This window comes from Carcharhinus amblyrhynchos, chromosome 1 (assembly GCF_965287045.1).
Source record: "Carcharhinus amblyrhynchos chromosome 1, sCarAmb.v2.hapA, whole genome shotgun sequence".
Lineage (NCBI taxonomy): Eukaryota > Metazoa > Chordata > Chondrichthyes > Carcharhiniformes > Carcharhinidae > Carcharhinus > Carcharhinus amblyrhynchos.
In genome coordinates, this window is record NC_137324.1 from 147,068,604 (window position 1) to 147,081,924 (window position 13,321).

General features: G+C 39.1%; 1 protein-coding gene across 2 annotated transcripts in view; it reads left to right on the forward strand.

Annotated features, from left to right (window-relative positions):
• The window catches only part of exosc9 (exosome component 9), a 63,571-nt gene that overhangs the window by 48,155 nt on the left and 2,095 nt on the right, over nucleotides 1–13,321 (forward strand). For both annotated transcript variants that reach the window (XM_080193505.1, XM_080193506.1), the window contains exons 7-11: nucleotides 250–382; nucleotides 5,400–5,488; nucleotides 8,028–8,174; nucleotides 11,016–11,194; nucleotides 11,273–11,351. In XM_080193505.1, coding sequence (XP_080049631.1) covers nucleotides 250–382; nucleotides 5,400–5,488; nucleotides 8,028–8,174; nucleotides 11,016–11,194; nucleotides 11,273–11,351 — 627 coding nt within the window. The remainder of the gene's footprint in view (nucleotides 1–249; nucleotides 383–5,399; nucleotides 5,489–8,027; nucleotides 8,175–11,015; nucleotides 11,195–11,272; nucleotides 11,352–13,321) is intronic.

Below are 13,321 nucleotides of genomic sequence, written 5' to 3' on the forward strand. Positions count from 1 at the left end.
AGTCACAAACAGCACTGTATGTCACTAAAAATTGATATAGAATTATGGATAGCAGAAAAGGAACTTTTATACAGAGGGTTACAAGTCTGTGGAAAATAATTCTGGAATTAAAAACGTTTTGAACCACAGACTAAATCAGCATTTAAGATATAAAGTAGTTAAAGGAACGGTAACAAAAGAAATATGAGAACAAAGTGGGCATATGGGATTAAATCTGTTTACTGTCTGTATTTTGCAATTTTTTTATAGAACCTACCTGTTAGTGGATCCAATTGAACATGAGGAACGGGTAATGGATGGACTTCTGGTAATTGCCATGAACAAACATCGTGAGCTATGCACCATTCAGTCCAGTGGTGGAATTATGCTTCTAAAAGATCAGGTCAGTAATTAACACACCTATACGCTTAAACCAAAATGCTGGCAGTGCACAGCAGGTCAGTCAGCACGCAAGATATTTTTATTATTGGTTCATGGGATGTGGGTGTCACTGCTGGACCAGCATTTAGTGCCCATCTCTAATTGCGCTCGAGAAGGTGGTGAGCTACATTCTTGACCCGCTGCATACACTGTAGCAGTTTCAAAATGCAGCTCACCATAATTCTTTGTGAGAGTTATGTAATTTTAAACTTCGTTGTTTTGCAATATCTTCCAATTGGTTTTGTTTTCTAATTTAAAAGCATTTCACATAAATTGCTAATAAATTAGGAAACTGATGAATCTTGTAGAGGCACAATATATTTTTAATTATATCATGTGAAAATGTGTTTCTGATTGTTCTGTGTTGCTGAAAGCTTGGAGTGCAATTGCCCATGTTGCTGGTTGTGTTTTATGTTGTAATGAGTGAATGCTGTCACATTATTGCTGTTGGGTTCTCTTACTTTTTTGATTTTATAAAGAATCATCTTTGGATTACTCTGCCTACATTATTTGATCTAAACTCTTGATTTTTTCCAACAGTATTCTCCTGTCATCTAACATAACTGTCATTTAGATCTTTAGTGTGCAATGAGCGTCATTATACTGATTAGCCAAGAAAACATTTCCATTTGGAGGTTATAGTACATTTAAACAAAGAGGGATGGTTTCCAGGCTACTCGTAAAGACTGAATTACCTTATTCTGGCATCTCCATCAGAGTGATGAATGTGTGCATGCCTTATTTTGTGTAAAATGTTCATTCATAATGCAATCATTTCATTTTTCTATAAATTTGCGCTCAAAATTATCCATGTTCTTCGATGCATTGATGTCAGTAAGACCCCAACACCATTTTCACACTCAATAGCACAAATATCATGTAGGCCTAAATCTGCCCAGCACTACAGGACAATACAGGCATGATCTCACTCTCAAAAGCAGCATTTAAAGGAGCAAGCTCCTTCAAACACTCAGATTGGTTTCTGTCTAGACTTCTGCATTGGAATGCAATGATTTTTCACCTTTGTTTTTGACATCTAAATCTTCAAATAGATTAGGGCTGAAAGTAGGATTCATCCTGTAGTGGGCAAGGTGTGTGTGTAGGAAGAGTTTTACGGGCTGCACGGGTGACGTTAGTCGATCTACAATCTATACCTACTTTTTTTAAACATTTTGCCCAGGTCAGTTCTTTTAAAACATTCCCCATGAATGTCAGCTGGAAAGGACTATGAAGCTGGAAAAGGTGTCCTATAAGTCCAGGCTGTCACTGATGCCATCCATGTAGCAGAAAGAATATTTCCCAATAAGTCAGCAGCTCCATGAACAAGAAAGATACGATTGTACAGCTGGTGAATGGTTATCTACATACTGTCAGTCACTAACCTCCCACACTTTGACCCAGCTCAGAAAGTCAGGAGCAAGCTTCTTCTGTCAGCGACGAAGGTTTTTATACCTGGCTCATAATATCTTTACATGACCAACATTAAAAACTGAGCAGACACCATCATTTTCCAATCCTCTCAGGATATAGAGATGATGCAAGAGGACTGGATGACTACTAACATTGTGCTGTTTTCAAGTAATTACAGTCAACCAGGCAAATTATTGGAACGTTTGAGGGACTGTATTAATCGTGATTCAGAAAAGCATGGATTAATAAAGAATAATCTGCTTGGATTTGCAAAGAAAGGTTGTGTCTTACTGATTACAGTGGCTGTTTATTGCTCAGTTACAGTGTTACCTGCTGATCTGAATCCAATTTACTTGGACTAGATCTGTTCTCAACTTGCTGATATTGGCTCTCTTGTAGTTTTGCTCTAGATTGCTCATTGTCCTTTCTCATAGATAATCTAAAACATATGATAGTATGATCTTTATTCTCTATATATTCCTTTATTGACACGTGCTCTACTTGCCTCTTTTCATTCCCAAGAGCAAGATTCAGCTATTCCTCCTCCTATGTCGGAAATATACTGATCAGCAAAATATTCCCCGTCACGTACTTAAATGCTTGCCCCTCTCTACCATAAGGCTATCCCATATTATTCTCCTATTAATCCCATTTATAATTACTCTCTAGTTCTTTGCACTCTGTAATTTCTGTGCAAGTTTGTTTCTCTATATCTCTCTGACTTGTTGATGGCCTACTGAATGTACCCAGTAATGTAATGTTACCTCTATTGTTTTTTAACCTCCAAGCAAATAGATTCTGTCCTTGACAAACCTCCCGGGCCCTCCTGGAACATCCTCCCTCTCTCTGTTTCTCTCTCTCTCTCCCTCTCTTTCTCTCTATCTCTCTACTATTTGAATATTCTCCTCAATCAATATTGCCACTACTACTTCCCTAACCTGTCTTTCCTGAATAGCAATGAGCAAACATGCAAGAAATAGACAGCCACTCTCCACCTGTTGATTAGTCTATCTGTAGCAACAATGCCCATAGTTTCATACCCAATTTAAATGGGGGCTTTGATCAAGGCCATCTCCCAGCTCTTCTCTGGTTACTGTGAGTTAGTCTGTTCTGCACACCGAGTACTGTATGGTGGTAAATATTGTGCAAGTGTGTGGGCATGCTGTATATACTCATGTAAAAATCTAATTTTTTGATACCGTTTTTAGGCAAAAATTAAGAGGTTGACTTTTATACAAGTAATGTTTTCAAGGGGCTTATTTTTCAATGACATAGTAGTGGCTCACACATCTAGCTGATTGTTCCACATAGATACCTCTTGGGCTGGTGCACATTGATTCTACTGTTTGTTCAGTCTTATCTCTGTTATTTCAGTGAGAAATTAAACTTAAAGTTTGCCAATTTCTTTGTGGGAAAATTGCACTCTGATCTATCACTGATGCAGAAAAATCAGAAATTTCCTGCTTCAAATCTTGGTCTCTGCTATGTTACTTTAAACATTGCGAGTAGGAGTGGAATGTCCTTGCAAAGTCAGGGGTTGACTTTTACATGAGATCAAATATGTACAGTAATTTAAAAGCAGCAGAAGTATGAAATGCTTAGCAGTAGCTGCCAGGTAAATGTAGATTGTTGGTGCTTGATGTGAGGGCACCAATAATAGTTAAGTGTGGAAGAAGAGTTGGTACAACCCCCCTTGTGATTCATAGAGAAGCATCTGGTGGTGGCAGGCAAGTTTTTGAAATGCTGAGGGGGAGAGGTAGATTGTGTGAAGGGAAGTAATGTGGTCAGGCCTAATACAGAGAAGAGGAGCTAGGAAGACATTGTTCTGTCCTTGGTAGTCAGATAATTGAAGCATTATAGTACTAAGCCCCTGTCCTGAGGGAGATGCCAGAGTTGGACTGGGGTAAACACATTAAGAAGTCTCACAACACCAAGTTAAAGTCCGACATGTTTATTTGATAGCAAAAGCCACTAGCTTTTGGAGCGCTTGCTGCCCCTTTGTCAGGTAAATGGGACTTCTGTTCACAAACAGGGCATATAAAGACACAAACACAATTTACAAAATAATGGTTGGAATGTGAGTCTTTACAAGTAATCAAGTCTCAAAGGTACAGACAATGTGAGTGGAGAGAGTGTTAAGCACAGGTTAAAAAGATGTGCATTGTCTCCAGACAGGACAGTTAGATTTTGCAAGCCCAGGCAAGTCAGGGGTTTAACAGATAGTGTGACATGAACCCAAGATCTGATTGAGGCTGTCCTCGTGTGTGGAACTTGGCTATCAGTCTCTGCTCAGCAACACTCTGCTGTTGTGTGTCGTGAAGGCTGCCTTGGAGAATGCTTACCCAAAGCTCAAGACCAAATGCCCGTGACTACTGAAGTGTTCCCCAATAGGAAGATGATCACCACCTGGTGATTGTCAGGCGGTGATCGTTCATCCGCTGTCGTAGTATTTGCATGGTTTCCCCAATGTACCATGCCTCGGGACATCCTTTCCTGCAGTGTATCAGATGCACAACGTTGGCCGAGTTGCAAGAGTATGTACAGTGTACCTGGTGGATGGTGATCTCACGTGAGATGATGGCATCTGTGTCACTGATCTGGCACATCTTGCAGTGATTGCTGTGGCAGGGTTGTGTGGTGTTGTGGTCACTGTTCTCCTGAAGGCTGGATAGTTTGCTGCAATGGTCTGTTTGAGGTTGTGCGGTTGTTTGAAGGCAAGAAGTGGGGGTATGGGGATGGCCTTGGCAAGATGTTCGAGCTCATCAATGACATGTTGAAGGCTTCAGAGATGTTGTAGCTTCTCCGCTCTGGGGAAGTACTGGATGACAAAGGGTACTCTGTCCGCCGTGTCCCGTGTTTATCTTCTGAGGAGGTCGGTGCGGTTTCTCATTGTGGCGCGTCAGAACAGTTGATCGATGAGTTGAGCATCATGATAGAGGTGATGCTGCAGGAATTGGCATTGTCTGCCACCTGCCCCAAGCTAATACCTCAATTTTAGAACTCATATATTTTCAAATCACTCCAAGGCTGTATCTGCTCCCCATCTCTAGGACCATCTGAAACCCTGCAACCTCCCAAGATCTCAACACACCCATCTATCTTTTATAAATTTCCCATTTTAATTGCTCCACCACTGTATTCAGTTGCTAAATCTAGAAACCGTGGAATTTCTTCCTCAAATCTCTGCTTCTCTACCTCACATTCTTTAAGATGTTTAAGATGGGTGTCTAAAAGCTTGGTCTTAATATTTCCTCCTGATAACACTTCTGTGAAGCACCTTGAAACATTTTACTTTTTTAAAGGCACTATAGAAATATAGGCTGTTGTTGCAGCATCTGCTTGGGCACCTTTTGCCTATGTTTATAAGTTGATCATCTCTAATTACAAAAGGACAAAATCAATCTCAGTTTTTATGCCTTTATGTTGAATAGAGTAATGATGTCCATGGTTTAGGATATCACACAAAATAATTTGAGGGCTGCTGGTACCTGTGGGCTTGAACATAAATCAACATCTCCAAGTGAGGAGGAAGAAATGGGAAAAAGAACAATAATCTCATTTCATTTTAGGTTCTCCGTTGTACTAAAATAGCTGGCGTGAAGGTGGCAGAGATCACAGAACTAATGCAAAAAGCTCTTGAAAATGATAAAAAAGTCAGGTAAGGTTATTTTAAATACCTTTTTTGTAAAGAATGCTGTGTTTTGAAAGTAAGTTATTTTTTAGGTTGGAACTTCTCCAATGATATTAAATAAGTAGATTTAATATCTGGTCTGTACTGAGTTTTCACTCAAATTGTCAAAGGCATCAGACTCAGTTTCTGTGTCCTTAGCCAAGTTTGCCTCTCCCCAGACTAAGATTCCCGATCGTTATCCAGTGTCTTCTGCTGGTCAATGTATCAGTTTGATTTTTGGGGTGGAAAGAGTATTCAGCCCTATTTGAGTCCTTGACATTTGCTGTCTATTCTTGAAAAAAACAGCCACTTAGATAACATTCTTTAGGGAGTGGGGAGAAGAACCCTTAATAATGTACCCCAACTTGAGTCACCCTGTGGGAGGGGGATGAAAACCTCTTGAGTGTCCAAATATGGTTACAGACTTAAATCAATCAGGGCTCTTAGAGCCATAGAAACAGGCTCTTCGGCCCAACTTGTCCAAGCCACCCAGGTTTTACCACTAAGTTAGTCCCAATTGCCTGCATTTGGCCCATTCTATTCCCATCATGCTCTTTAAAAGATAAAATTGTACCCGTCTCTACTACTGCTTCTGGCAGCTTGTTCCAGACCTTCTCCTCCTTCTGAGTGTAAAACTTTGCTCCTCTGCACCCTTTTGTATCTCTTTCCCCTCACTGTAAATCTATGCACTCTAGTTTCAGACTCCCTTACCTTTGGGGAAAGATGTTGACTATCTATCTTATCTATGCCCCTCATTATCTTACAGACCTTTATTAGATCACCCCTAAGCCTCCTACACTCCAAGGAAAAAGTCCGAGTCTATCCAGCTTCTCTTTATAACTCAAACCATCAAGTCCCAGTAGCATCCTGGTAAATCTTTTCTGTACTCTTTTTAGTTTAAACAAAAGATTTATAGTAGGTAGCTCTTCAAAACTTTTTGGTATTCTGTTGCCTGCAAATATAAAGTTGACATTTGAATGTGAGTGGTATTTTTAAAATTGTAAACAAATGGTTTGTCAGATATAATTTATTTTTCTAAATCACGTATTTGCTGAAATGTATTAATTTATCCATCAAAATCATTTGAACATATTTTAATAGACCATACACACCTTTTATTTGTCACAATTTGTCAGATTTGTCCATTTCTAATGGTCTTTTTACAGGAAAATTACAGATTCAAATATATGGAAGCAAATGTTTTTGGTTGGACATTTTTAAGACTTCGATATTTTAAATTCAGAAGGGTGAATTTAAAAGCTGGTGATAGAAATGAGATGTCCATTTATTGTTTCTCCATGTACAATTACCAAAACCTTGTGGAGATAGAAAAACACTTTTTAATGCAACATATTTTTGAAATTGGAGCACTTCAGACTGGTGGTTTAAATGGCTACCTGAGTGTCACCACCACTTTTGCAAGGGCATTTAGGGATGGGCAATAGATGCTCGTTTTGCTGCTAACAGCGTTATCCCATGAAAGAATAAAATAAATTCTTTCAATAACTCCTTACATGAAACCCATTTTTACTATTCCAAAACTGTCATAACCCTTTGAAGTACAAAGGCTTGAAAGTTATGACCAGCTCATTTATCATAAAGTAATTCTGGCTATGGGAATTTTAAAGCTGCACTAATTTTTGGCACACAGACACATCTTCACCACTAGCTCACGTAATTTGATAATGGATAAGAGCTTTCACAAGAATATTTGCAAAAAATCACTGGTGAACTGATATTATGATTTGTTATCTCAGGTAATTTTTTTTGTCTAAGAGGAGAATTTTGCACTTCTTGCAAGGGCCACAAATCATCTTTCCTAGGGCAATCTTTGGCATTGCTTGATGGCTTTGGGTGAAATTCGCTGTTGACCTTGGGCAGATAGCCAGCATTTTGTCAGGATTCCATGTTGTTCAGCAAAGGTGAGACAAATTAGGGAGGGTTTCACAAATGAATCTTCATGGGCACAGAGCATGATATAGACAGTGAACCAGCCTTTCCTCCAATTTCCTTAATGTTTGTTGGTACTTTGTCATTATCAGTTATATCAGATAGTTTGAGCAGTATTCACAAGTGGAAAGCTTATTACACAAACAGGTCCAGGATGAAAGCAAAGCTTCGTTTGGGGTCACGTGGGGTTCCAATTCTTGAACATTGATCCTTCCAAATTCTTTTTGAATTCTGACATGTATACCAGCCTCCTCCAATAATACACACAGGAATGAAAACTTCCTGCATAGGAGGCCCCCATCCCAGGGTGGACTGAAGTCCAATTCTTATTAGGTAACCACAGAATGGCGAAAATCCATTGTTTTCTGATGGGTTTGAGTTTCAGCAGGAGACTGATGGAACCCGACAGAAATTTCATATCTGTCATGTTCTTTCTCCTTTCCTGTAGACAGCGATATCAAATTGTAGAAAAGACCATTGTTCAAGTAATTTGATAAAGTAATGATAACTGTAAACCCAACTGCTAAGGTTTTATGCAGAATCCTAATAGATTATCTATGAATGTTGCATTGCACAGGAAAGAAGGTGGGAAGTTTGGTTTTGCAGAATCCATACCAAACAAACGGATTACTACCTTTAAGCTTGATGAAACTCCAGTGGATACAGATGGTGTTGAAGAACAAGCTGAAGAAATTGTATCAAAGGCTGAACCATCCACATTACCGTATCTTTTGCTCACTGGTCTAGTCACTAATGTTAACTTAAAGCTGATTATTAAATTGCTTAGTAAAGCATTTTATTCCAGGTTTCAAACTATCTTTCTGTTACTTTGAGTTGACCATTTCTTGCTATCCTGTTAGAACACTTAATTCCATGTTCAAACGTTTAATTTAATTCCTAATATATATTTATATGCGCTAAAAAAGTTGCAAAGTCCATAATGTTTATATGATAGAATAAAGACAGGCTTACAATTTTATAGCACATCTTTACAACCTTGTTGCATCTCAAAGCCCTAGGCAAAAGTGTTGTAATGTAGAAAACATTACTATTGGTGATCTTCTGATCTATCCTGATGAGTGCAAGATGAAAAGCTAGAGAGCATTGCCAAAATCTTGCTAGCATTTATGTTGGCGGGATCTTGTGGTCATGCTGACAGCGCACCCCTGATGAGGTTTCCCAGAGTAAGGTGTGCATTCAGTGGGAAATTCCGTTGAGAATGTTGGAATCATAAGATCCCGCTGCCAGCAAACAGCATGTGCTGCGAAACACAATGGTGGTGGAGGAAGACCCACCCTGTGTCTCTTTTTTTTCAAGAATACTCTATTGCTGTTCTTCAGAATGCTGTGATAGATTCTTTTCCATCCTTTGGTTTAACATCTCATCTGAAAGATTGCATCTCAAACAGTGTAGCACTCCATCCATACTTCACTTGGTAGCCAGCCTAGATTTTTATGCTATAATCTTCAGAATGAGACTTGAATCCCCAGCTATCTGACTTAGAGATGAACTGAACCACTGCGAACAATTTAATGTCACTTATGTTGATATTCTGTGGCTAACAAGCATTTGTTATTGAAAGATGAGGTGAAATCAGGTAAAATTGGGCTGATGTGATTCATATATCTGTTGAAAACCAGCAAAAATGTTATCAGTAGAATATTTATTTCACTTCTTACAATGAATGAATGAATTTAAATACTATTTTAAGAAGCAAAATGCACAGCAATGGTTATCCAAGTCTGCCACATCAGTACAGGACTGAGGGAGTTCTACACTTCAAAAATATTATCTATCAGGTGAGATGGTAAACAAAAGCCCCTGTCTGCCTTTCTACATGTGACAAAAACAAAAATGATAACTATATTGTTGTATAACTTTTTATACAGGAAAATATACTTGCATTGTTTTGTGAAGACTGTGGAATTTTTATAACATGAGAGAATGATCTCAGATTTAAGACAATTGAGAACAATCGTGGTAGATCATTTGTTCCAATGCAGGTGCTGATAGGGTTGAAAAAATAAATTCTCCAGATAATGGAGAACCAGTGGATGTACTGTATTTAGATTTCTAGAAAGTATTTGATAGAGTGTCACATCAAAGGTTGTTGCAAAAAATAAAAGCTCATGGTATAGGAACATCTTGGCATGGATAGAAAATTAGCTGGCTAACAGGAAACAGAGAATTAAGCAAAAGAGGATTTTTTTCTGTATGGAAGATTGATGGAATTGGTGCTGGGGCCTCAACTTTTTACTATTTATATAAATGATTTGGATGGAAGGATCAAAGGTATGGTTGCTGATGATCACAAAGATAGGAAAGTAAGATGCGAAGAGTACACAAGGAGTCTAGAAGGGGATATAGATGAGTAAAATGAGTGGGCTAAGATGATTCAAATGAAGTATAAAGTAGGAAAATATGAAATTGTTCATAGCAAGAAAAATTTAAAAAATTAACTTAAATAGAGTTTGTATAACTCTAACTGTGAAGGGGAATTAGGAAAACTAATAGAATATTATTTATTTATCCCTACAGTGCAGAAAGAGGCCAGTCGGCCTATGAAAGCTGCACTGACAACAATCCCACCCAGGCCCCATCCCTGTAACCTCACATATTTACCCTGCTAATTCCTTGATGCTAAAGGGCAATTGAGCATGGCCGATCAACCTGCCTTTTCTTCCAGTCACACTGCATCTATCCTTTCAGAGTTGCAGGCTGTTTTTCATTTCAGTTGTGCGCACCACTCATGTCAGGCCCCTTATTGACATATGCAGCTCATGACCAGCGTTAGCAGAAATTATTTAAGACAGCAGACAACACCAACTTAACTTGCTGCTTGCTAATTGAACTAGTTAATCAGGCACTGCACTTTGCACCCTCCACGTTGAGATTCCAATTTCACTGCCATGTTTGATTTGTTGCAATTATGGCTTCAGTTTACTTGCGATATTTTGGGAATTCTAAAATTGCGTAAAATTGTGACCTAGGACTGTTACATGGACAGTTAGTAAAAGGACTTATGTGAACTGTCATATTATAACTATAACTGATACTAAGCGGTAACCAAGAGGCAGGAATTAAAACATCTTTATAGTGACTACAATATAATAGCATTAAAGGTTCAGTTCATGATTCAACTTTTGAGAAAGCAATTTGAGTGGGTGAGTTGGGAAACTTGGTGGCCAGTGCAGTTAGACAGGAAAGCATGATTTGAAAATGTATCATATTTAGAATCATATTATATTTATGTACTTTATGTATGAAGACACCTAATAGATACATACCATTAGTGAAAAAGGGCATGCGAGGGCAAGACTTGATATGGACAGCAGTGGAAGTAATGTAGAAATGAAGGCAAAAAGTGATTGTTTCTAAAGTACAAAGCTATAAACATAGTAAACCAAAACTAATTAAAGTGGCAAACTGTACAATACTAAAGTATACTCTAACTGTAACAGGAAAGTTTATATCAATGACAGCAATTACTACATTTTTGAAAGAAGTGTGGCATGTTTTCTAAGGTTTATAGTGCTTCGGTAACATTTTTCTTAACTGAAAGAAGTGTCCCAAAACCAATTGTGCGGGCTCCTGGAACAGGCCAAATTGGGGAAGGGATTCAAAATGAATGGATGATCAATGATCTTGAAGAAGAGGAGGAAGAAGATGAAGAGGACATCGTTCCTGAGCCAGGTGCCCAGAGTTTGGGTATTGATAATGAAAAAGCAAGCACACATACAGATGGTAAATATGCCACATCTTTGCTGACTTGTGTTCAGTTTAGCATGTGAAACGTGCTGACTCTTCTTTGTTTTTGTATAGCTGAAATTATCCAACTGTCAGACAGTGAAGAAGAGGAAATATTAATATTGGAACCAGAAGGCATGAAAAAGAAAGGAAGGTGGGTTGGAAACCCCTTAAGAGGTGAATTACTTGGTACATTTATTTAATATTTAAACCCGCTGGCAGCTAATTATTAGTGATTACGGGGCTTTCATCGGTCCCATTTCCACACCACTGGGATTTTTAGTTGGCAATGCAGATGGCCCACATCAGGGCTATCATGGTCAGGCAGTTGTGACTGTTTTCAATATTTTAAAAATTTGGCCTCCTCTTCAGAGAGTGCCTCAATGTTGGTGTATCTTTTTCTCCTTCACAGATTGACAGCTTCCACCTTGGCCGGTGGGGCTGCTGATGTCAGTTCTAGACTGTCTCACATTGGTCCTCCAGCCTCTTGAGCTGGTAACCCTAATCTCTCTCTCATCAATTGGCTTGGCCTATCTGGAACATACCGCCTTGGGACCTGGAATTGAACTACTGGCCAGGTTCCTGACCCAGAAGTGAAAATCCTAGTCATTATATGTACTGATGTCTGTCTATGGCTTTCATCAAGGTGTTTTTTTCAATGTCCTCCCACTATACAAGCTATTATATGATTTCCCTATAAACATTATAAACTCACCAAGTTAAAAATCTAATCTTTAAATCAAGGTCATAACTGACGTAAAGCAACTGGGGCACTTCCCAGTAAGGGAAGATGGTGATGTAGCAGCAGCTGATGGAATTTTAAGTTCAATTATTAAATCTGGAATATAAAACTATCCTCAGTAATTGTGACCTTCAATTGTTGTTAAAATCCATCTAGTTCATTAATGTCCTTTTGGGAAGGAAATCTGCCATCCTTAGCTGGTCTGGCCTACCAAAGACTCTAGATCCACAGCAGTGTGGTCAACTATTAACTACCCATGGAAGTTGCCTAGCAAGCCACATCATTCAATGGCAATTAAGGATGGGTAACAAATTACAGCTTTGTCAGTGATGCCCAAATCCCATAATAAAGGAAACTTCCTTGATGAAAACCACATTTCACTCCTGGATTTTCTTTCGCAAAGTTGCTTGTTGTGCTTTAGTCTCCACTAGTGGTGTTTAGTAAAAGCCCTAACCATCACCTGCCTTCCTGGAATGACACTACCCACCTCCCCCTCCACCTCACTCCTTGTCTTGACGTCCTTTTGCCCACTTCCGATCAACCTCTCTCCCCACGGGTGTCTCCTGCCGTTCTGACTCCTCCCCCTAATGGGCAGAAGATCAGGCAAAACGAGAATTTAATAACTTCAACAAAGGTAAGTGCTTCCAGAGCAGTGATGCCACTCCAAGGAAGTTACAGGATAACGTAGACCTAAAGAGATTATTCATTCTAGAAATAAATTAGTGCTTACAATTGGAATTGGTTGAACAGGCAGTGTGTCAGAACTGCTGAATTTGGGACCAACTATCTTAGATAAATACATCAAGAGGACGTATTTCTCCATTAAGACAGTCCAGTTCAGTGGCTGAATTAGAATTATTTTGACACACGGGAGGGCGGGAGGAATTTTGGACAGTTTAATCCGCAGTCATCTAAAAAAGATAGGGAAGGGTGTGTGTGTCTGTCAGTTAGCAGGGTAGGCAGATCCCAGGAGAGACAGCGAAGGAGGGATTTTAGTCCTACCCAACAGAATATTGTAATTGATAGCTGTGGGGACAGGATGAAGATTGCAGGTAGAATGCTAACCATGAATCAAGAGACAGCTGAAGAGGAGAGCAAACTAGAAATAAGTTGTAGTAGATAGGGATTTGATAATTAGTGTCAAATGGCATCCTCTGCAGTGGAGACTATTAAGACATCTAACTGGTGCTAGGTTAAGGATAACTTGGAGGAACTTGAAAAGGGAGCAAAAGGATTTAATTATAATTGACTATGCCCAGACCTGTAATGGGGAAAATATCAGGGGAAAGGTTGGAGAAACTGGGGCTCTTCTCCTTAGAAAGATGGAGATTAAGGGGGGGATCTGATAGAGGTGTATAAAATAATGAACGGAATAGATAGAG